This window comes from Oreochromis niloticus, linkage group LG19 (genome assembly GCF_001858045.2).
Source record: "Oreochromis niloticus isolate F11D_XX linkage group LG19, O_niloticus_UMD_NMBU, whole genome shotgun sequence".
In the NCBI taxonomy this organism is placed as follows: domain Eukaryota; kingdom Metazoa; phylum Chordata; class Actinopteri; order Cichliformes; family Cichlidae; genus Oreochromis; species Oreochromis niloticus.
The window spans coordinates 17,814,079-17,839,260 of record NC_031983.2 but is presented as its reverse complement, the minus strand read 5'-3'; the positions used below and the strand labels follow the sequence as shown (position 1 = coordinate 17,839,260).

At 38.5% G+C, this 25,182-nt stretch overlaps 1 protein-coding gene across 6 annotated transcripts; it reads right to left on the bottom strand.

Moving 5' to 3' along the window:
• Positions 1 to 1,366: 1,366 nt before the first annotated feature.
• On the bottom strand, positions 1,367 to 25,182 carry LOC100704330 (uncharacterized). 6 transcript variants are annotated; one of them, XM_019348871.2, is made up of 5 exons: positions 25,019 to 25,182; positions 6,566 to 7,198; positions 5,631 to 5,961; positions 5,354 to 5,529; positions 1,367 to 4,881 (listed from the first exon to the last, which is right to left on the bottom strand). In XM_019348871.2, the coding sequence occupies exons 1-5, from the start codon at positions 25,027 to 25,029 to the stop codon at positions 4,653 to 4,655; spliced, it is 1,380 nt and encodes a 459-aa protein (XP_019204416.1). In that variant the 5' UTR covers positions 25,030 to 25,182; the 3' UTR covers positions 1,367 to 4,652. The 6 variants fall into 6 exon arrangements, with proteins under 6 accessions (XP_019204416.1, XP_025756584.1, XP_019204419.1 ...); XM_025900799.1 differs by lacking the exon at positions 25,019 to 25,182 and adding an exon at positions 24,217 to 24,606; XM_019348874.2 differs by lacking the exon at positions 25,019 to 25,182 and adding an exon at positions 24,236 to 24,606.

Genomic DNA, 25,182 nt, shown 5'->3' with positions numbered 1-25,182 from the left:
AGTGCTGCAGGTGTTCCCAGGTAATAAAGACACACTTTCTAAGTTAGCTTTAATAGGTTATTAATATGTTATTAAATAGAAACAGACAGTTTTGAATTTTGCAACTCTGTTTCCTGCTTGTTAGAAAGAAACTACCACAGGTAATGGAGTGGTAATAACTAACAAAATTAGCACATTATTACATTCTTGTTTTTTCTTTCTTACCCTATTACCACTTCATTACTGAGCTGTATTTCCACATTATTTCCCCCAGTTTTGGAGCCCTTATTATGCTATTACATTAATTTCAGCATAATATTGCTCAATTGTAACCACTCTTGCTACCATGATATTAATTGGATATTAAGTGGTTATTACTTTGGTAATTGCATAGGTATAACTTAGAAATGACCACATTATTATATAACCATCACTGACTGTGGAAACTTCACACTGGACCTCAAGCAACGTGGATTCTGTGCCTCTCATCTCTTCCTCCAAATTCTGGGACCCTGATTTCCAAAGGAAAAGCAAAATTTAATTTCATCAGAGAACATAACTTTGGACCACTCGGCAGCAGTCCAATCCTTTTTGTTTTTAGCCCAGGCGAGACGCTTCTGATGCTGTCGTTCAAGAGTGGCTTGACACAAGGAATGTGACAGCTGAAACCCATGTCTTGCATACGTCTGTGCGTAGTGGTTTTGAAGCACTGACTCCGGCTGCAGTCCAAACTTGGTGAATCTCCCCCATATTTTTGAATGGGTTTTCTTTCACAATCCTCTCCAGGGTGTTATTATCCCTAATGCTTGTACACTTTTTTTTCTGCCACATCTTTTCCTTCCCTTCACCCCTCTATTAATGTGGATGGACACAGTGCTTTGTGAACAGCCAGCCTCTTTTGCAATGACCTTCTGTGTCTTGCCATCGTGTGCAAGGTGTCAATGGTCGTCTTTTGGACAACTGTCAAGTCAGCAGTCTTCCCCATGATTGTGTAGCCTACAGAACTAGACTGAGAGACCATTTAAAGGCCTTTGCAGGTGTTTTCAGTTAATTAGCTGTTTAGAGTGTGGTACCAGGTGTCTTCAATATTGAACCTTTTCACAATATTCTAATTTTCTGAGATACTGAATTTGGGGTTTTCATTAGTTGTCAATTATAATCATCAAAATTAAAAGAAATAAACACTTGAAATATATCAGTCTGTGTGGAATGAATGTATACATTATACAACTTTTTAAATGGAATTAGTGAAATAAATCAACTTTTTGATGATATTCTAATTATATGACCAGCACCTGTACTTCCTGCAACAAATAAATAAAGTAAATACTAGAACATCTTTCTTAAATGTTGGTGAGTAAAAATATAAAGTAACATAAAATGGGAATACAGGAAAAATAATACATTTATTGTAATTTCAACCACCCAGATAATAAACAAACTTAATAAAAAAACAAAACCCCACATACATTTTTAAAACTGTCCTCTGAATACAAAGAAAATGGCATGCTATGCCACACTCATGGCTTTTGAAGAGAATGAATTGCAATTATCGTTTGTCTTTGTTATACACACTTTAAATGTTACTGGTGAAAAACAAAAGTAATCATTTGGCTTAAATAATTTCAAACCTCAAATAATCATTTGCAGTAGTTACAGAGTAGACCTGTACAACCAGAGGAATACATTGATTCATCCAACCATTCATTCATTTATGAATTCATCCATCCTTCCCTTATCCTAGAAAATGAACCCTTTACAATGCACCTGATTTGCTCACAAAAACAAAGAAAAAAAAAGATTACAGCAAAAGGAATGATCACAGTTTGTTAGCTAAAAAATATTTATATAAAAATCAATTTAAAAATATGCAATTAAACAATAATAATAAACTAAAACTTTGCTGGTAGGGTATAATTACATGTCAGCAAATCATTGCATTTAGGCACATAGACATGGTCATGACAACTCCCTGAAGTCAAAACTGTGTATGTGAATGGTGAACACAGGCGATTTCAGTGAATGTGTCATGGTTGTTGGTGCCAGTCTGGCTGTTCTGAGTATTTTAGAAAATGCTTATTTACTTGGATTTTCCCCACACAACCATCTCTAGGGATTACAGAAAAAAAAAAATGCCTAGTTGATGGCAGAGATTATAGGAGAATGGCCTGACTGCTTTGAGCTGATAGGAAGGAAACAGTAACTCAGACAACCACTCATTAAAACCAAAGAATGCAGAAAAGCATCTCTGGACTCACAACACATCAAACCTTGAAGCAGATGGACTTCAGCAGCAGAAGATCATGGGTGCCACTCCTTTCAGCTAAGAACAGGAAACTGAGGCTAAAATTAGCACAGGCTCATCAAAATTAGACAAGAAAATTGGAAAAAACATTGCCGGTTTGGAGAGTCTCAATTTTTACTGTGACATTCAGATAGTAGGGTCAGAAATGAGTATTACAACTCTTCAGGCTGGTGGTAGCAGTGTAATGGCGTGAAGAACACTTTCTTGGCACACTTGGAGCCACTTACTATAAACTGCGAACTGTTCAAACACCACAGCCTGCCTGATCACTGTTGCTCAACCTTGTCGATCGCTTTATGATCACAATCACCTTCTGATGGTTGCTTTAGATAGGATAACACACTTCATGTACCTCAAATCCTCTCAAACGGGTTCTTTGTGGTTATTTGGTGTTGGGTTAACTATAATCAATACCACAAAAGAATTAAGGCAAATCTGAAGGCAATCTCATGCTAGCTAGCTGTAGCTTTGGAAGTGAAACAAAAACATTTATGATGTCATAATATAATTGAACTGTTACATTTCACAGGTAACATTCAGACCATGACCTTTAAACTGTGGGCATCATCCAGGCTCCAGACTTCAAAAGGACAGTAACAATCATTGCCATTATAACTTAGAACTAAAAAAACAACAACAAACAACAAATTCATTGAAAAGTCAAACTTAATAATAAAAATATGAAGAATTTCCTCAGAGCAAAATACTGTATTGGCACCGCAGTTTGACTTAAAACATACCCAGCTGTAAGAGTCAAGAAATTCACTAGCCTTTCATGATTCTTGGTGGCTGGGCAAAAGTACAAAAATATTTAAATAATAGATACAATGACAAGAAGGATGGATTCCCAGAGAATACCTGGTGGTTAAAACCTTCATTATGTGCTATATGATCCATACTGAGGTATGTGAAATCACAGATGATCACATGAGTTAGCAAAAACCCTTAACCCTTTATGGAAAAAAAAAAAAAAGCAAAAAAAAAAAAGCTGGACATACTATATACGCTTTGGTGATCCTCTAACTCAGGGGTGGGCAACTTCAGGCCTCGAGGGCCAGTGTCCTGCAGGTTTTAGATCTCACCCTGGGTCAACACACCTGAATCAAATGATTAGTTCATTACCAGGCCTCTGGAGAACTACAAGACATGTTGAGGAGGTCATTTAGCCATTTGAATCAGCTGTGTTGGATCAAGGACACATCTAAAACCTGCAGGACACCGGCCCTCGAGGCCTGGAGTTGCCCACCCCTGCTCTAACTAGTGCCACCATCATGTCAGCAGTTCAGTTTGGTGGGACCCCAATAGTATCACCTGCTGTTGGCTACTCCAAGTTCTCAGCTAGTTATTGAATGGAAAATATGTAGTGAATGTAAAGCTTGGAATGCTAATACAGGTCTAAGATATCATTTTCAAATTTTGTGTGATGGTTCATACCAATAACAGCGCGAGACATTCATTTTGGTGAAAATTGGGTCAAGGTCACACCAAATGTTAAAACTGATAAGAACTTTATATTACCCACATTTTTTGTGGATCATCTTCAAACTTCACAATATACCAAGGCCCTGCCTTGGGAGGCCTTGGGAGGCGGGGCCTTGTGTCCTTGTATTGACAGGTTGTCTTTACTCTCAAAATAGTCTTTAAACTTTATCTTGAAAAGTCCAAATCTGATCAAAAAACAAGGTAAATTGACTGGTTCTTATACAGCTGCTACTACTCTGAGCACTCAAAGCTCTTTACACAACTTCCCTCATTAACAAAAGTACATTTTCCCCTAAGCTCTTTCTATCTAACATTAATAATCCAGTGTATGCATCACAGACACACTTGGGGTTAGTGCCTTGCCAAAGGTGCTTAGATAGGGATCGTAACCACCAACCTTACAATTAGTAGGTGACCTGCTCTACATCCTGAGCTACAGCCATCCCAGATTTAAAAAAAAAAACAAAATTCTTTCCCCATCTCTGGTTCTTCCAACCTGACGACTGGACAAATTCTATGGGATGTTATATTGTGGATTTGGTAAATGTTTTTACTCTCTTCAGGGGACATACACAGGACAGTTAAAACATTTGCAGTTCTTTAAGTCAACAGATTTATATTAAGGACTATTTAAATGGTTACACTCATATCACACAGCATTAGAACCACTGTGCCCTTCAAAAAGCTTGTAATTATTCAAAATTGGCAATTAAGCAGTATTCAGTGAAGTGTAGGGATTTTACTGGCACTTGGTGCAAAATAAGCAAACATTCAAAAAACAATGACACAATAAATTCACAAATGCCCCTGATTCAAAGGTGCACATTCACGATCTGATTCAGTGCATTTAACAAGTGTCCATCGTAGTGCCTGTACATCTTATCCATCAGTTCTGCGTCAATTTCAGCATTCCCACCCTCTTCAACACTTTGTCCACATTGGGAATGAGTTTTTCCTGAAAGTCCCACAGTCGTTTATCCACATTAAGCTGCTCCAGGGTTAATGATCCCAGTAGAGCCACGCGGACATGAATGATCCGACAAACATCTAGTGGAACCTTGTAGTGGTCTCCAAAATTCTTGATCACTTCATGGACTGAAGTCATCTCCACCATTCTGTGACACAATACACAAGAGAGTTAACTGCTTGGAGTTAAGGGTACACCGATTATTGAAGATCCTGCTCTTTAGGAGTGCCCTGAAGGTTCTCTAAACTGTGGCCTTTAGGAAACCCATAGGGAGCGTTCCCTCAAGGTTTCTGTTTGCTGGGTTCATGTTTACATTTTGTGTTTCGTTAGCCCTGTATGAGCAATATGACACTTTTCAAATCTGAAAGTTCAAGTGTTAATCAAATTAGATGCCAACAAAATAAGAACTTTTGTTAAATGTGTTTTGTACCTGGGACTTAAGGTTTATTGTACTTGGAGCGAACTGTCGTTTGATGTTTCTTGTATGCTTATCATGGTTTCCTAGAAGTTCAATAACTAAGGTACTTATTTTTATAACTTGCAGTCAAATGTATAATTAAGTAAATCAAAGAACTGTGTCCTAAATAGAGTAAATCTTCTGTCTGACAAATTCAGCTTACCTTGGCCGAACTATCATCTTGTATGGATGGTATATGTTTCTGGCGGGGTCCTCCCTGTAGATGTGCTCCAGAATATTAATTCCTGGCACCCCGTTCCACTGAGGCAGGTGAAACCGTCCGCTTGGCTCAAAGTGTTTCTTTGGGAAAATATGATTCTCAATAAGGAACACCCCTGCCTTCAAATCAGATAAAAACAAGTCAAATACAACTACTTATTGTACGGGATACTGAATGTTTGATGAACTGTATTTTCAAATTCATTACAAGAACAGCCTACATTTGGATGCTGATTTCGGAGCATGTTCATCAAAGACATCAGCTCCTCGTGCTGGTATGGCATTATAATCTCATCAATGTCATTCAACAGGACGTAGCGAGAACGCTCCATTGATCTGTAAATGCACTCATTAAGTGTGGTCAGTTGGCCAAAGTAATGCAAATCCCCTCCGTGCTCTGAGTGAAGCCAGCCACGAGATGGATTCAGATGCTTGTCAATGGGCCAAGGAACCATTTCCACAAAGCCCTCGTCACTGTAACTCTGCAGCAGGCGATCGAGCTCTGGACCACAGCTGGTGTTATAGATCACCACTCTGTTCACACCCAGCAACCTGGGACAAAATAAGACAAATTAGTTCATTGTTGTCAGCAATCAAAACAGATTACTAAAAAAAAATTGTGGTAGTTTATATAGCAAACAGTTGGTCATTTTTCTATCCTTAGTATTATATTTATACTGTGTTAGCCTGTACCTGTTACAATAGCTTGCAGCTATGTGACTGATAAAATACACAGACAAAGAATAATATTATAATCATTAAGAGTAGTCTGTGGTGTTTATCAAGTAGGAGGGACACGGTCTATTCCCAGCTGGTTCTGAACAGCTGGAAATCCACAGTTTACAGGGCTAAAAATCCATTTTCCTACAGTGTCTGAAAAGGCGTACAGCTCCTGCAGAATTTTATACTGTGCTACTGTAAATATTTAGCACCAAGTGATAGACTTTTCTGAGGGTAAGACACTGTCCAACTACACTTTTGTTAAAAGTCCGGAAGCAACAGGAGTAACAGACACAACTGTGCAATGTGATATAATCCAGACACACTGCATTGAAGTGGAGCCTTTGCAGAGCTTGTTAGGTTTCATACTGTGTCAGGACCAGCTGCTGTTGCACATTTTTCACTTTGTAGCTTGTGGTGGTGTTGCCGTACTCACTTGTACATCTCCAGAGTCTGTGCAAACTGAAGCACATTGTTGTAGTCACCAAAGAGGTTAGAGATGCAGACCGTAAAGTCAAACTGCATGTTTTCTTCTTTCTGTCCAACTGTGTCTTTGTTTCTTATTGGGAGCCATGGATGATTAGATGGACTCTGTTTGTCTGGTGTAGTCAAGAGAGTGACATGTGTCGCATTGCAGTTCTGAGGAATCTGACACATGACATCCGTAGTGACAAAGGGAAAACCAAAGTTATCTGGATGCTGTAAAATTGCTGCTGGAGTGGTTCTACTTAAATAACCAGCACAGCAGAAAAAGCAGTGAAGGGGTTGGATGGAGTCTCTCCTAAATATGCCAATGATGCGTATATCAAAATCCTTCACTCTTTGGTCCATGTAGGCTGACACCAGTAAGTGCTTGGTATTGTTAAGCGGCATGATGGTCTGCTCGGATATCCTCATGGAGCAAGCACTTGGCGGCCCAGATGGTTTTGGGATTGAGTTGTATGTGATGGGCGTTTTCACAGTGAAGACCAAAAAGAGGAAGAGAGCAGTGATGAAGAGGAGAACCAACTTCTTTTTAAAATGCTTTAAGAGCTCCATCCAGCCAGTGGAGATGAAACCAGTTCCCAACCTGTACCAGAACACAGAATGTGGTTAGTTTCAAAACTGGCAAAATTTGAATTCTGATGAAAAAACTCCAAAACTGCAGAAAAGTAGAAAAATTTCTTTTTTTCTACCGCGGGGATAGAAAGGTGGTTTAGCAGCTTTAAATCTTGAAAGAAAAAAAAATTAATCTAGAACTACCAAATGTTCACATTACTTCAACCCAGTGTCTTCTTGCTGCATAGTCTCAGATTACACAAACAAGGAACAACAATTAAAAAATATCAATTTGTTACAAAGGTTAGACCTAATGTTGTTCTCTGGCCAGTGTTTTTTTGCTTGGACCCTTTGAAGTTTAGAAAAGAGAAAACCTGTTTGCTGTCCTTCAAGGACTACTGTGATGAGCTGATAAAGACAATTAAGAGTTAAATATGATAGGATAACTGGGGTGACATCTGGCCTTAATCAGCCTTGGTAGATATTAATGAAGGACACTATATATGGAAATTTTGGCTAGTCATAGCTGGACATCCACAGATGTAATAGATACAATTAAGAGTTCCCATTAGAGATATCACTCACTACACCATGGACAATGCCACACACAAAGAGGAAACCTAATTCTTATTGACATACGTATTGCTAAATCTGGAGCACTAAATGGTTAAAGAACCCTGTTATGCAATAACTGCAAGTTTTCCCTTGAACAGCTGCTACCAAGAAAAGAAGCCTCCTCTGTGTAGCCTGAAAGGTGAAGAGCAAATAAAATCTTTTGTAAAATTTGCATCTGCTGGTTTTGTTTAATTGCTTTGTTCCTAAGGAAACTGAAGGAGAACCTTTGTTGCAAAGAGGATATCATCACTAGTAAATCACACAAGCTTTATAAGACTTCCATATTTTTAAAAAAGCAAACATATATTATTGAAGGCAATGAGAAAATTGTATCTCTTACTGTCATATGGGTATTCCATATTTTAAAACAAATATATACCCAAACCCATGCATGCCAAAAGATCTTTCCGTCCCTATGCAGTACTGTGAGCCACTCCTCATTTCTTTAAACTTTCCTGTCTTGTATTTTCTCTTTCTTATTTTTTGTTTTGTTCATGAGCAATACTTCTGCAGGCTTTCAAAAAGGAAACCCTAAACATTTTCAGTGGGATATTTTTTTGGGTTGTTTGTTAAATCACTTAACACTGACCTGTCAATCATTCAAACATGAAAAGGCACTTAAATCAAGAATGAGCCAGTGTTGTGTCTACACAGACAACTTAACAACCCAACCAATCATAAATTTTATGTTTAAGCACCTTGTTACATGCAGCCTGATGCAGCTGAATCTACACCAACAAGGTCATTCCTGAAGAAATATTAACCAAAACCTTGTCATATCTCAGCATGCTGTGCAGTGTATCCTTAACAATATGAGGAAACTGGACAAGTGGAGGGCAAAAGAAAAAGTGGCAGGCCTAAAAAACTATCTACAGCAGATGAACAGTATCTATTAAAAAACAAACAAAAAAAGAATCCAGCAAAGACCTGGCACAGGAGCTGAGATGCATCTAATCCTCCAGTTGATCGATCTACTGTTCAGTGAAGCCTCAACAAAAATGGTCTCAATGGAAGGGTGGCTTGTCTAGAGATGTTTGGCAGAAAAGTCAAATTTTGTCCAAAACTCGAGTACCTTGAGGTGACTTTAGTTGTGATTTGGCTTTAGAAAAAAAGAAATTCAAACTGAATTGAATGAGCTCTTGTGATGGGATTAGCTTACAAATGTGCTGCTAGAAACAAAAAGAAAGAACAACAACATCACAACTAATACTTGCACAGTCTATTCAGTCAAAAAACCCCAAAATTATTATTTCAATTCTATAGAAATACTTGTACATACATTATTTGCAGAAAACTACTACCACTAACACCACCACCACTACGTTTCTATGTGTGTGGATGCACTGTTTCTTTTTTATTTGGCAATACAGAACTACAACTGAAATTGAAAGAAAATTGAAATATTAAGCAAAACCACCCTGGTTCTTGGCTTTTCTGCTAAAGTGAATTACTTTTCCTTCCATCAATGCTGTGAGCAATTCAATAAAAAGAAAAAGTATGTCCATGCTTTTTTCCTTTGTTTGATCCATGCAATTAAAAAATGTTTAATAACATTTAATACACCTATGACTAGTGGTGTGTATGGTTGTCCAGCTGCAACATGGCACACAAAAAGACATGACAGAGGGTGATTAATATGGCCCAAAAAAATCACTGGACATCCTCTTCCCTCCCTGAAGGACCTGTACAGCACTCGCTGTCTCAAGAGGGCACGCAGCATCCTACAGGATTGCACACACCCAGAGCACCGGGTGTTTAAGCTGCTGCTGTCTGGCAGGAGATTCAGGGTACTGAGGTCATGGACAAACAGACTCAAGGACAGCTTTTACAACAGGGCAATAGCCCTAAGCAATGCTAACAGCTGACCTGATTGGCCAGCATGTGCAATAAACATTCACCCATTCATTTATATATTTATTAAGTCATTCATTTTTCTTTTGCTCATACCTTTTTTGCACTTAAAAAAAAAAAAAACACTTTAAGTTACTGTGTTGTGTTCAGTTGTGCATAGTGCTGACATGGGACAATTTCCAATTTTGTTTGTACTATTGTACTAGGTATACTAGGTATGACTGTGCAATGACAATAAAGCGTTATCTTATCTCATCTTAAAAATATATATTAAAAAAAAGTTAAAAAGACTGTTGCAGAAGCCAGAAAAGAGAGGTTTAAGACTGGTGGAAGACCTGCAAATAAGGACACGGAGCAGTTGGATGAATTGCTGACGGGAATAATGGAAAACCAACAACCTTTGGAGAACATACGAGATGATGACCATTAAGACAGTTCAGATGGGGGATCAAGCACACCTAAACTGAGTATATTAGTGCACTGATTTAGCCTCTCCCGATCATTTCAGACTATTGTTTGTCATCAAGAACTGTCTCATCTGTTCATTTAAACACATGAACTGTTCTTGTGTGTAGGTGGAAATCAAATGGACAGAACTGCAGAGTTGCAAGGCAACTCCCTAATGGAGCTTCAGGTTCAGCTTCAGGTTCAGCTTCAGAGCTGGCTATGTCCAGATGTTGCAGAGAGGATCCCTCATGACTGAGGGCCCTCGTCTTTGTGGTAACAGCTGGGTTTTTCAACAGGACAACGCTACAGTACACAATGCCCGCAGAATAAGGGACTACTTCCAGGAGAATAACATCACTCTTCTGTACCATCCTGCGTGTTCCCCTGATCTAAATCCAGTTGAGAACTGTTACTTCGGGGATGGATGACAAGGGAAGTTTACAAAAATGGACAACAGTTCCAGGCATCTTCACCACTTGGAGAAATGTTCTCATTCACCTCAAGGAAAGGCTTGCAATCAAGCATGCAGCAACAAATTTTCGAAGTGAACAAAAATAATTGTGGAACTACTCACTACTGACTTCATGTTTGGAACTTCAGTTTAGGAGGGGGGGCTTTTTTGAAGGTGTGGTCCTAAACGTTTGATCAGCAGTAAAACCGCCTGTTTCAGTTTAATTGCTTTAATTGCATCAAAAAATGTCTTGTCTCACTCCCATTTCTTCTCTTTGCATGTTGAAGCTCTACTTGGAACCTTGTTAAGATCCAACCATGCAAAATAAGTTTGTTTGCCATTTTTCAAGACATTTTAATCTTTTGAACAGGAGTTATCAATTTTCCTATGCTGCATAATTCCATAAATCTTGCTTTATATATTTCACGTCTTCAGTATGTATCTACAATTTTGAAAATAGTAAAAATAAAGAAAAACCATTAATGAGAAGGTGTGTCTAAACTTTTGACTGGTAGTGTACATTTTCTGGTAGAGACGAGCTGTTAAATTTATTTAGAAAAAAAAAATGCCCACGGGAATACGGAGGAAAAACACAGACATGAATGTAGCTTACATTTTGGATATGTGCAAAGCTGGCAGTGTTAAATTTGTTTCAAAACCCCACGTGGGCTTGTGATGTATTATATTTTAACCTTTTTTAAAAAAAAAAAAAATGCCTCTTAAGGACACCAGCATGCCTTCCGCATTGAACACTCCGCTTACCGCCACAACATCATCATGCAGTCCCTTATATTAATGCCACTATTAAGGTGTGGGTACCTGCTGCAGTATTCTCCTGAATGATAGGTGCTGGCCACAAATGTGCCGATATAGGAAGAGAAGAAATCAAAACCAGAAGCAAATAGTTTTTCCAAAGTGTTTTTAACAAAGTCTCCAATTTTTAAACAGCTGCAGCATCGTCCTCTGTATAACTGTATCTGAGTTTCTGTACTGGAATATCATTAAAAACTGACACACTCAAACATTTGTGTCTTCAACCCAGCTGTGACACAACCTGCCAAGTTACGAGAAATCGAGAGCCACACAATCGGCTGCAAATATTGTGACGAATGCCTCATGATGTGATATCAAAATCAGCGAGCGACACCCATGACACAGGTTGCACAGCAAGCATAAAAACAACGTCATTAGCCATTCCTGGGTCCACTCTTCTTTGATTCCCATAGCCAAAATAAACACTGTGGTATCACTGAGTTAAAAGTGGCCCAAATTATTTCATCTTCAATAAATGATCAGTGTGGCTGCCTCTCAGCCGTTACAGTAACATTAACATCCAGGCATGCATGAAAGAGAGTTTGAAGTTAGCAGGAAGTTAGTTCGCCAGTTTCCATCTAAAGATGAAATGCCACGTTCTGACTGACGATTTCTAAAAACACTAAATTAAACAGCACCGATGTTTGTATGCTTTATGAAGTTGGGCTAGCTGGCACAGAATGGTGTGCTACCTGGTGGCTAGCTACAGAGCTATGGTTAAGATAATACAAACAAATTTGCAGAACGAAGACTGAGGATGAACATTAACTTTTTCACCCCGAAACCCCTTAATGTGAGAGTCAAATATATATATGTAGTCAACCATATAACAGGTGTAGAGGCTAAGCCTACGCTTGAAGCCACTGAAATGTATGACTGGTGAAGTTGACAAGAAAGTCCAGTCAATAACTCCAGCTGTATTTACCGTGTTGTTTAAGCAGTCTAAGCAATCACCATTGATTGCATTTGATGTTTGACAGTTCATCTTAAGATCCAACATCATCCAACATAAATCACCGCAGTCACAAACTGTTTGGTCCTTCCAACCAACAACACCTGACCCTAATTACATGTTCTACCTTCCATACAATCATTTACAAATACAAAAAGTGACACCTAGTGGCACACATAAGGTAATAAGCAAAACACAAAAATGGTCCCTACACACCAGGCCCTAAGTGCAATGGCAGACACGACAATTCTAATTATAAAGCAAACAAGGAGCCAAATTAAAAATAAAGTACTTCCATTTTAGACACACACACAAAAAAAATAAAATAAAAGCACTTAAATACACTTTTAAACTACAGTCTAATGTAAAAGACAAAGTTTAGTTACAGGGATTTCAAGAATGTTGGTCTTTGTTTTTCAAGTCCATTTTTATCATGAATGGTTTCACAAACACGTCTAAGGGGCCAAGAATCTCGGGGGGGCAGAAGAATCCATTAAAATAACTATATCAGGTTATACCAGGTTTCAGATTTTTCCTCTTTTGGTTGTCTTTTTGTCTCTCATGTAACAAAGGCAGGTATTCATGTATCAGGAGGATGTGATTTGGAGTAAATGGCTCTAGGTCTTTTGGATCATCAGACAGCTTTGTGATGGATCGATCAATTACAGTTGCTTCAACTTCACACAGAACTGTATTTAATCCATTGTTGTCGAACTGTTGTTGCTAAAGAACTGATCTCAGAATCTTTCTGACCATATGAAATTCCACCATGATGTCATGCTCCAGGAGGAGCATTACGTCAGTCTGAGTACTCACAGCCCTGCCCATCGTCTATCATGTTGGCCAGCCATAAAATCATAAAAAAAATAAATTAAAAAAAAACCCTCCCCCAAAAGACATGAGAAGCCAAGCAGGAAAGACAAGGGAGGGAGAGAGAAAAGGAAAAAAAGCAACCGCCTCCGTCAAGAGCCAAGAAAGGTCACACATACGAGTTTTCTTTATCTTCTTTTCTTTTGTAGGATTTATACAGAGTTGATTATTTAAGTAGGCTTCCAGCCTTCTTCTCTTACATCCTACTTCATGAAAGATTGTTTTCAGTTTAAGGAACTAAGCAACAGCCTCCTCTCAGACTCAACGGGAGCCTGAAAAGTATGCCATGAATCAACATGTAGCATCAGGCAAGTCTTTTACTTTAGTAAAATTTACTGTGGACTCACTTTTGACTTCAGGGTCAACTGGTTCTATGGAGCTTTCCATTAGACTGGTGGGGAATCACTTTCCGGCTTGTGCAGAAACTTTGGTCCTTCGATCTAGGGACTGTTATGAAATGGGATATTTTGCAACAGGGTGGGATTTACCACTTTGTCAGCACAAATCCTTCCTTATCACAATACAGAATCATTTAAGGTCTTTTGTCCCTATTAAAACAAAGATGATCACTACTTCAGTCAATGCACCACTTTTGGGATGATTCCAGCCTGCAAAGCTCAGCAACAGAAATCCTATACAGATTACAGACAAGTCCGACTCAAAATTTATGCAGCACTTGATGATGAGTTGTAGCATACCATTCTCCTATCTAACCCTGCCATGCCACTTAGTATCTAAGGCACAGATGAGAACTTGACGAAAACCGCCAAGGTCTACAAACCATCAGTGGCTCGCCTATATCATTGTAGATATCACCTGCAGCCTCCTCAAATGACCTTTGAGATTAGTGCAGCACTCACTGCTAAATGCCTTGGCCTGACTGACCTTTCCGGCATTCATTCTGACAAAATACAAGTACCTCAAAGGTCTTCAATCATTTGAACAAGCACATCCATTAGTGCTCATTGTTGCTGATCACACTGACCTTATAAGATCTACAGAACCAGTTTGTCTTGGAACCCCGGGGGTCTAGCTGCCAATAAGACTCGCCTAGGGTGGGTGTTGTTGGGTTTAAGTCAACCCTGCTGATAAACAGAAACTGTTACTGAAAGCAACCACACAGACACCAGTGCACGTTTCACTTGCAAAGGTGTCAAGGAGGGCAGTGCTGCCACAAGCAACTCCGACACCTCTGCGTCCACCTCACTGTTTTATTGACAACAGAGGTTACACATAATTCAGTTAACCACGTGACAGTTTTAAGCATGATGTCGATCTCTCCAGTCGCGCTCATACAGAGTGACTTTTCACAAACTAATGTGTATCTGAAACAGCAGAAGCGAGCGTCTCGCTAAACTATAAAAACAGGAAGTTGCAATAGGTCATATCTCAAATGACCATTTAAAGGTGTGTAATCTTGAACTTTAATAGAACAGAACAGTCTGGTCTGCACAAGGTACATTAGTATTTTAATCAGCACACATACAAGCAATGGAACTAAAGCTGATCTAGCTCTTTCTGCACAATGACAACCATATTAGGACACATAAAAGCAATGGTTGTATATATCTTAGCACAAAGGACAATCTTAAATTATTAATTCTCTCAGGTGTCACAAGGGCCAACTCAGCTTATGCAAACTCATCTGCCATTGCAACGTTTCCTCTTCCTTAGCCCTGTGGAGTTAGATCTTAAGAGAAATGTGGAAAAGTTATGGCACCTTACCGCCATGAGAACCAGGTAACTAGAACCCTACAGGATCAAGAGGTTATCAGCCTTCCGGAGACCAAGATGACCAGAGTAGAGGTGAATGGGATTCCTTGCCATGCTCAGCACAGGTATAAAGTTATATATAATGGTATAAACCTTTATCATGGCAGAAATTTTGAACTGTCATAACAGGACATCCACAGATGTAATACATAAACCTAACAAGAGTAGAGTTCCCATTAAAGATATCACTCACTAAGCCATGGATAATACACAGAAAGAGTTGCTATAACCTCCACATTGGTCGCTTTGCGTGCTCCCGCAACATCATTACATCACTTCCATTTATGCCCGCTGTTAAGGTGCAGGAAGCCACTGCAGTAATCTACTGAGCGTTAGGCGTTGCCACTCAGACAATACCACTACGGCAGCACTGATATAGATAGAGAAGAAGTCAAAACCAGAAGATAAGATATTTGGCAAGTGTTTTTTTTTTTTTGCAGAGTTATTCCAGAAATGATTAATTATTATTCCAGAAAGTCACTTTAAAAAAAAAAAGAAGATTGCTGCAATATCTCCCTCTGTACATATCTCAGGGCTTCTGAACTAGAATATGATTAAAATGGTGATAAGTGATGCAATCATATACTCATGTCATCAACCCAACTGGGGCAGCCATTGCACAATGCTCCAGGTTACAAAAATCACTATCAAAATGACAGCACACACCAGCAGTTGCTGGTGAATCAGTGGTTCTTTTCCCAATGTGGAGAATAAGCCCACGTTAGGTACGCTTTCTCTATGCGTGCTCTCAGTAAGCGTTCATCATTCGCAGAACTAGAATCCGTCAAGCATATTGTTTATAGCAATAATCAAGCAACAATCGTCCTCCACCCTAACCGTCATGTCAGCAATGTGTTTATTCAAAGGTAAAGTGCAGGTTTATTTTTTGTTTTTACTTTATTATATGCATTTTGTGTTAATCATTGTGCACTTGTTTCAGAAATATGTATTAGGGTGAATGATTTATATAACGGTCCATCTGAGTTTCCATTATTTCTTATGTGGAAATTCACTTTGACATATGAGTTTTTTGGTTTGCAAGCAGCATTGAGGACTGAATCACAAGCGTAAACCAAGGTATTACTGTAACTGCAAGTATTGCCTTCTACAACTGCTACTAATCAAGAATGGAAGCCTGTACAGAGCCTGAAAGGTGAAAAGCAAATAAATCTTCCTTTGTTTTCAAAGAAGATAATATAATGAATAAATCTTCTAAGCTTGTAAAAAAGCAAATATGTACTATTGAAGGCAATGAGAAAATTAAATTTGTTACTGTCACATAGGCCTCCAGATTGTGAAAGAAATATATACCCTAAATAACAGATGCCAAAAGTGTCACCTGTTCAGTACTGCGCTGTGAGCCACTCCTCATTTCTTTAGCCTTTCCGTCCAGCCTGCATTGATCTATGACCATTTTATACCTTTGTTGCTATGTTTTTACCCCCTTTTATGAGCCTGAAACCTGAACAGTTTACATAGTTTTGCAGAGCAAGCAACATAATGAAAGTGTGCATATGAGCAATCTTTGGACTACATCCTGCTGGTAAAGTCACACAAATGTTGTGGGAAATATAAGCAATTGTTTTGGAAAGTTATTTTAAAAAAGAAAACATGGCATAGAGTCTCTTTATTTTCTTTTCCAACTTGGTGAGTTTCCAAAAGGCCAGTTATACTGAACCTTTGTTGTATTATTGTAGAGTTTTAAACTTACAATATCATATACTAATGTTCAAGTATACAATAGTACATGGCTCAGCATAGGGGAAAAAAAAAATAAAAATCACAACCCACAATAATTTCTGATGTGAGCTTCAGTAGGTTTTCTTAGTGAACATGATCTTTGCCACATTTTTGTGGATTTACACCATGTGTAAATAGTGTGCATTACTATAGTAACCTTTAAAACCCTGACGTATTTTTTACAAGGCCAGGATTCAATACAAAATTATGTGTGCACTGTGTCACTGATGTCATTTTGTTTTTCAAAACTGAATAAATTATCCCTTTCACTGAGTGTATTTTGTGTACCTTCATATTTGTTGCACTATTCAAAGACATGCATGTCTGTGTACTCAGAGCATGCCATAAAGAAGATGATAGATGTTAATTTTATAAATTAAGTTGGTTCATGTCTTAAATACCTAATAATCACATCAAATTATACATTATATATTTCGATGAAGCTTGATTGACACATGATGACGGCATTCTTCTTATAACCAAGAGAGATGAAACAAGAGGAGAGGAAAAGTAGAGCAGCCTGGTGCAACACCAAAGGAGCAGGAAAGTTGAAGGGTGGATCAATTAAAAAAAACATAGGTAAGAATTGACAGAGTTTAAAAGGGGCCATTACGGTGCAATAAAAGCAAAAACTATGAGGCCAGGGCTGGTAATGTTTTTAAACTGAACTAAGTACCGTCAGCATACTGTCTCACAAACAAATAGCTAATCAAGATTTTCACTTTTTTTTTTTTTTAAAGATTTCATTCCTGCTGCTTAAAATAAAAAATAGGAACAAAGAATAAAATTGTACTGCTGGTTTATTTCAGCATTATTCTGAGATCTCAACCTTTAGGTAGCGTATAAAGTTTGAGATTTTATATTAATTTCACTAAAAAATATAGTAAATACCTTTGAAAAGTTTTTGTTATCATCAAGTGAAAATCAAAAGGATTTCAGGGCTGGCCTTAGTCAGTGTTTCAAAATCCAAACAATGGCCCTGTTGTGGGTTGTGATTCTTCTCCCCAAGCTGAGTCATAGAGTTCCCCCCCCCCTTTCCGACATGCCAAATCCCACTTTAACCTTGACTCTACTCAAAATATCCTGTTTAAGTGTGGAGGCAATGTCAGCATCTACAGTACAAGCTCACAATTTAAAAAAAAAAAAAAAATGCATGAGTTCTACATAACAGATAAAAACCTAGTCCCTTCATTTGAATAGTATTTGTGTTCTCATGTACTAAATTATTTTTATTATCATATTAAATGAGCACAAGTTACAGTTACCTTTGTACAAACACGGTTAGTAGAATAGTTCTGCAAGGAGCTATTTCTTACTTTCTTACTTTGAGTACATTTCAGTGGCTGTACTTTTGCACAGCACTTCAACTTTTCCTGGAAGTGCTTCAACTTTTACAGAAGAATGCCTGAACTTCAGCAGTGAATGCAGACTTCATGTTACTGCCATATGTTTCTTGCAATTCATAGGTGAACTACATAATGTCCCGAGAAAAAATTAAAAAAATAAAATAAGAATGCTATACTGTGTTGTAAAATAGCTCGGCGAAATTATATTGCAAATACAATGAAGTCAATGTGTGTATGGTATAAACGCTAGGACACAAGAAGCGCTATTTAAGTCTCCCCGAATAGAAGGTAAACACTATTAGTGGTCGAATTAGAATACTTGTATTAATTCAAACATCAGCTTAAAGCCACTATTCGCCATTCCGCAGGTAACTCACTCGAGGCTGAAGTGTAGCCAGTATGTTCCCCGTTTGTGCCCACCAGTCGAGAAACAGAGTTTGAATCCGTGTGTAGTGTACTCGGAGCCTTCTTCTCTGCTGCTCTTTTTCTACTTGATTTTGCTGTCTGGGCGTGACCAAGTCATTGTCAGACGTCAGAATACTAGCGGAAATCATTCGATAAAAATAGAATAAAACGGTTTGCAAACACGCAGAAAACGCTCAAAATAAAGACCGGAGAAGCTGTTCGTTTGTGTGCTGAAAGAGAAATCATTTCCTTCCTTGGTACTAAAACCGTCTTCCTTGGTACTAAAATCTAAATGAGATAGTATACTGTAAATGTTTATGAGCTTCTTAAATCTTGGTCCTCAAGTACTATCTGCTATCGCATGTTCTTTTATACTCGAGTTTTGGCGTTGCCTATTCTCAAAATCATTCCTTACCTTGTTTGTTCTCGTTGTATTTCCTCCATGACAGTGTGATTTTTTCCATTTCCTAATTCTTGGACCTGCGCCCAGAGTCAGCCCTGTGCTTCTATACAGTCACTCCCCCTTCCTCATCTTTTTTTTATTTTTTTGGTGGGCAGTAGGTCCTTTCTATTCCTTTTCTCATATCAGGATTTTGCGCTACCTACAGCTCATTTTCTTATCAGTCCAGTAAAAATATGTTATATATCTGCTTGTGTGACTGTATCTGTATTTGTTGAACAAGTTCACCTTAAATTCCTAATGGAAACAATTCAGGTGAAGGAAAGAGTTAAAAAAAATTAAAGCTTTCACTGTAGCAACATTTGTAAATCTGTATTTTTGAAAGTTCCTCATTTCAACATGAACACACAACACATCACACCTTGAAACAGATGGGCTAACAGCAACAGAAAACCGCACCAGGTTCCACACAACTGCAGCAGCAGCTCTGTCATGCTTTAAATCTGCTTTCCATTAATTTCTCTGGGGTTTTTTTTTAAATTAATTGTTGGCTGTTGTCAAGCACTTTTTGATTTTATATCTTAAATGGTGGTATACAAATAAATTTTTACTTAATTTCTATCATGTCCCGTCATGATATCGCATGAACAACCTTCACTGAGGAACGTTTCCTTGTTGAGTCTACTGTGAGAAAGAAAGCAACCCTGAGGGAGGCCAACCCAGTACTAGCAACTTAAACGCCAAGATGAGATAAAATTACCCACTTGCTAGAATTGCTTGTTCTTTTACCATAAGGGATAAAAACACTTTATCACAGCCACATTTAAAGATAAAATTGGCCATCTGTAAATCACTCAGCTAACCTTTCCACTTCTTCAACCTGCTTTCTAGTATTACTTCATCCCATCCAACTTTGGTTTTGCAAAGCTCTTTCTTTTATTTTGGGAGGCAGCAGAACTGGTGCAAAAAAACCCCCCCAAAACCAAAAACCTAGTGGATCGTAAATAGAACTAGATATTGATAACATTCCATGTCTAGTACAGGGTTTTTTTTGGCAATTCCATTTTTAAGTTAAATGAAACCGTTTCAAAACACCACTTTAAATCCAGAGCTCTATCCACAGGGAGTTTGTCTCTGTCAAGATTTAGTTCCTTCAAGTCTTTAGCCCTTTGCTCATCTGGGATATTTTGCAACAGGGTGCAATTTACCACTTTGTCAATGTAAATCCTCCTTTATCCCAAGAAAGTATCATTTAAGGTCTTTTGTCCCTATTAAAACAAAGATGATCACTAACTCTGTCAATGCACCACTTTTGGGAGGATTCCAGCCTGTGAAGTTCAGCAACAGAAATCCTATACCTGGACAAGCCCACAGATTACAGACAAGTTGGACTCAAAATGTATGCAGCACTTGATAATGAGTTGTAGCCAGTGTTGGGAAGGTTACTTTTAAAATGTATTCCACTACAGAATACTGAATACATGCCCCAAAATGTATTCTGTAACGTATTCCGTTACGTTACTCAATGACAGTAACGTATTCTGAATACTTTGGAATACTTAATATATTATCATGCTGTTTACAACTACGTGAATGTACTATTGCTGTGATTTATTACTGTTACTGAAGGTCCGAAACGTAGTAAAGGGACCTCGGGCTAATACGTCGGGTTCGTGTCGGGCTGGTAGCCGAAAACTAGCTTTACTTTGTTGTCTGGGTCAACTTTGCTTGCGGGAGACAGAGAGAGGCGTTGAAAGGCTGCTCCAACGGAACTTATTTTTCCCGGAGGAAAACACGAACACAGTGTACAGTTGAGTCTTAATAGCTTACTTACAAATGGGCTCCTCAGGCTCTCTTCTTGGCTGCTGTGGTTATTATTATATTTACATGCTTCCAGCTCCCGTTTTTGCTCCGTGACAGCTCGGACTTTTCCTTTCTCTCCCTCCCTCGCTCACAGACACATAACGGGTATGGTAGTCCATTCTCCCTGCAGCACGGACTACACTGCCCATGATGCTACATTCTTTAGAGCTATGCCTGTAGCAGTCTGCCTATTAGCTTAGCACAACAACAACAACACAAAGGCGCTCTCTCACCCAGGAAACACGCAGAGAGAGAGCGTCACCCTGTAACCATGGCAACCGTAACGCTGCCGCCTGGAACAACAGAACGCAGCTGTCAAACAAACCCAAACAATCCTGACCCGCGACAATATGAAACAGGGAAGTACCGCCGTGTATTCCATTTATTTCACCAAAGTAACTGTATTCTGAATACCACCTTTTTAAACGGTAACTGTAACGGAATACAGTTACTCATATTTTGTATTCTGAATACGTAACGGCGGTACATGTATTCCGTTACTCCCCAACACTGGTTGTAGCATAGCTTGGCCTAACTGACCATTCCTTTCCTGCATTCAGGGGGTCTAGCTGCCATCAAGACACGTCTGGGATGGGTGCAAATATGGTCAACTCAGCTTTTGCAACAAACTTTCCTCTCCCTCAGCCCTGTGGAGTTGGATCTTAAGTGGGAAGGTTATGGCAGCCTGTGAGAACCTGTAACTAGAATCTGAAGCCATCAGCCTTCAGATACTTTGCCATGCTCAGCACAGGTATAAACTTATATATAATGCTACAAACCTTTGTCATGGCAGAAATTTTGAACAGTCATAGCAAGACATCCACAGATGTAATACATAAACTCAACAAGTGCAGAGTTCCCATTAAAGATATCACTCACCAAGCCCTGGACAATGATACACAGAAAGAGTTGCTATAACCTCCACTTTGTTCACTTTACATGCCCCCACAACCTCATTATGCAAACACTTCTATTATTGTCCACTGTTAAGGTGCAGGAAGCCACTGCAGTAGTCTACTGAGCGTTAGGTGTTGCCACTCAGACAATACCACTACGGCAGCACTGATATAGGAAGAGAAGAAGTCAAAACCAGAAGATAAGACTTTGGCAAGTGTTTTTTTGTAAAGTTATTCCAGAAAGTCACTTTTTAAAAAAGATTGCTGCAATATCTCCCTCTGTATATCTATATAGCTCAGGGCTTCTGTACTAGAATATGATTAAAATGGTGATAAGTGATGCAATCATATACTCATGTCATTGACTCAACTGGGGCGGCCATTGCGCAATGCTCCAGGTTGCAAAAATCACTATCAAAATGACAACACACACCACAAATTGCAGCACCATTTTTAGCACGCACCACCATCTGACAGGGGCAGGCATTGAGAATAAAAATGGCTTAATTCTTACTGACATACTTTATTCCTTAAATTTGGAGCACTATATGGTTTAAGAGTCAAGTTACACATTACAGTGTAACCTCAGATTGAGAGTAACTTGACATACGAGTAATCTGCAAGACGAGCAAAAAACTTGAATAAAATTTTACTTGGTTTATGAGCCATAACCTTAATACGAGCAAACTTATTGCTGTATACGTATGTTTTCCAGTAACAGCTGAGCCGACCTGAGTGCCGCATGAGCTCATGTGGACTCACAGAGCTACCATCTGTTAAGCGTATTGTTTACATTGACCTCCTCATCTCATTTCCCTCATGTCAGCAGTGACTTTTCTCAAAGGTAAAGTGCGTTTTTTTTTTTAAAATTATATGCATTTTGTGTTAATCATTATGCATTTACTGCAGAAATATGTATTAGGGTCAATGATTTATATAGAAAATATGTTTAGGTTTGCAAGCAGCATTAAGGAACGAATCATACTCGTAAACCGAGGTATTACTGTAACTGCAAGTATTGCCTTCTACAACTGCTACCAATCAAGAAGGGAAGCCTGCAGAGCCTGAAAGGTGAAAAGCAAATAAACCTTTTTTTAATGTTCACACTTCCTTTTTCTTTTTTTAATTGCTTTATGAGAAAGGAAACTGAAGGGGAACCTTCCTTTGTTGCAAAAAAGATAATATCATTAATAAATCTTCTAAAATATGTACTATTGAAGGCAATGAGAAAATTAAATTTCTTACTGTCACATAGGCCTCCAGATTGTGAAAGAAATATATACCCTAAATAACAGATGCCAAAAGTGCCACCTGTTCAGTACTGCGCTGTAAGCCACTCCTCATTTCTTTATCTTTTCCTTCCAGCCTGCATTGCTCTATGACCATTTTATACTTTTTTAAGTGTTGCTATGTTTTTACCCCCTTTTATGAGCCTGAAACCTGAACAGTTTACATAGTTTTGCAGAGCAAGCAACATAATGAAAGTGTGCATATGAGCAATCTTTGGACTACATCCTGCTGGTAATGGCATGGAAAAAAAACCCCCCATGGCATAGAGTCTCTTTATTTTATTTTCCAACCTGGTGAGTTTCCAGGAAGGCCTGTTATACTGAACCTTTGTTGTATTATTGTAGAGTTTGAAACTTACAATATCATATACTAATGTACCGTTTTATATTTTCAGTATACAATAGTACATTAGAAAAATAAAGCATGTATACACTGTTTTCTTTCTGCTTGAGCCATGCCATCAAAAGCTATTTGCTCAAACCTGCAGATTACGGAGGAATTAGCTAATGGTTTTGTATGTAAGGTAGGTAAGGACCCTAGAGCAGTGCTTTGAAATCAAACAACAATCATAAACATATATTAGACTTACACTTAGTGGTGCAAATAAAAAAAAAACCCATAAAAAAAACACCAAATGTTTATAATAATAACAAAAACAGTTTCTTCAACTATATGATTTCCTATGCACAGTTCAAGGTTTTGTTAAAAAATGTCACTGTTTCTGCGTCTGCGTGTTTGCATTCTATTTTTTTAACTATTATTTTTAAATGTCTAATATCTTTGCCTCTATTGGTACATAGGCTATAGTCAACAGGATTTATAGAGGGGTTATATGCAGCGGTGGCAAAAGTACCGACTTTCGTTACTTAAGTAGAAGCTGTGAGTTCTTTTCGCCAAGCTGAGCCACTACAACTGATCACAGAGTTCCCACACATGGCAAATTCCACTTCAACCCTGACTCTACTCAGTATCCTGTTTAAGTTTGGAGGCAACATCAATCTCTACAGTACAAGCTAACAAAAAAAATCACGTGTCCTACAGTGAATGCAGACTTCATGTTACTGCCATTATATGTTTCTTGTAATTCATAAGTGAGCTACATAATGTCCCATGAAAAAAATACATAAATAAAAAGAATGCTATAGTGTGTAATATAATGTCTTTGGGAAATTATAGTGCAAATGCAATGAATTCACTAATGGGTGTATGCTATAAACTTCAGGACACATGAAAACGCTATTTAAGTTACATCGAAATCGAATATAACATAAATACTCGGAGTATTCGAATTTGAATATTTGTATTAACTTAAACATCAACTTAAAGCCACTATTCACCATTCAGCAGGTAACTCACTCGAGGCTGAACTGTGGTCAGTATGTTCCTCCGGTTGTGCCCACTAGTCGAGAAAGAGTTAACCTTTGAATCCGTTGATCTGCAAGTGCACTCGGAGTCTTCTTCTCTTCTGCTCTATCCGGGCGTGAGCAAGTCATTGTCATACGTCAGAATTATTAGCGGAAATCATTCAGGGGGAAAAAACGAATCAGTGGGAAAAAACGAATTGCAGAATCGCACAAAACGTTGTGGAGAAGTGGGCTTATTTTTTTTGGTTTTGTTTTGTTTTAGTTGTTTTTTTTGCGTTGCGCAGTATAGACGCACTCACCTCTGATCGTTCTCTAAGCTTTATCGCGCAACACCAACTACACACAGCTAACTGCGACGTACAATTTGGGGCACATTAAGAAAAAATATTGTTGATCATTTTGAGAATAAATTCGAAATCTTTCCGTTACGGGCCATTTCCTGTTGTGCAAATCCACTCTTCCACATTTGTGTGGATTTCTCTGGCCAGATAGAGCTTTCTGCACCATTACCACACTGTGTTTATGTGCTGAAAGAGAAAGAATTTCCTGTCCTTTTTTACTAAAACTGATTCTGAAGTACGATTCCACAAACTTAGAGGGATCATTTCGACCTTTTTTTCTGAAAATAGAATTACGACTTTAATCTCGAGATCGTCGATCATTTTTTTTTCTTAATGTTGCCTTAATACTCCTTCATAAGGCTAACGGCACACCCCACTTGGATTAATTAGTTATCAAACTGACTAACACATAGCAGAGGAAATGTAAACAGTACCATCCATCCATTTTCTTCCGCTTATCCTTATCAGGGTTGCAGGTGTGCTGGAGTCTATCGTAGGCCGAGGACTGATTCGTTGTGGCAGGAAGCTAGAATCCTGAGAGAGCCCACGCAAACACGAGTAACACATGCAAACTCCACCATCAGGCCAAACTCAGAAG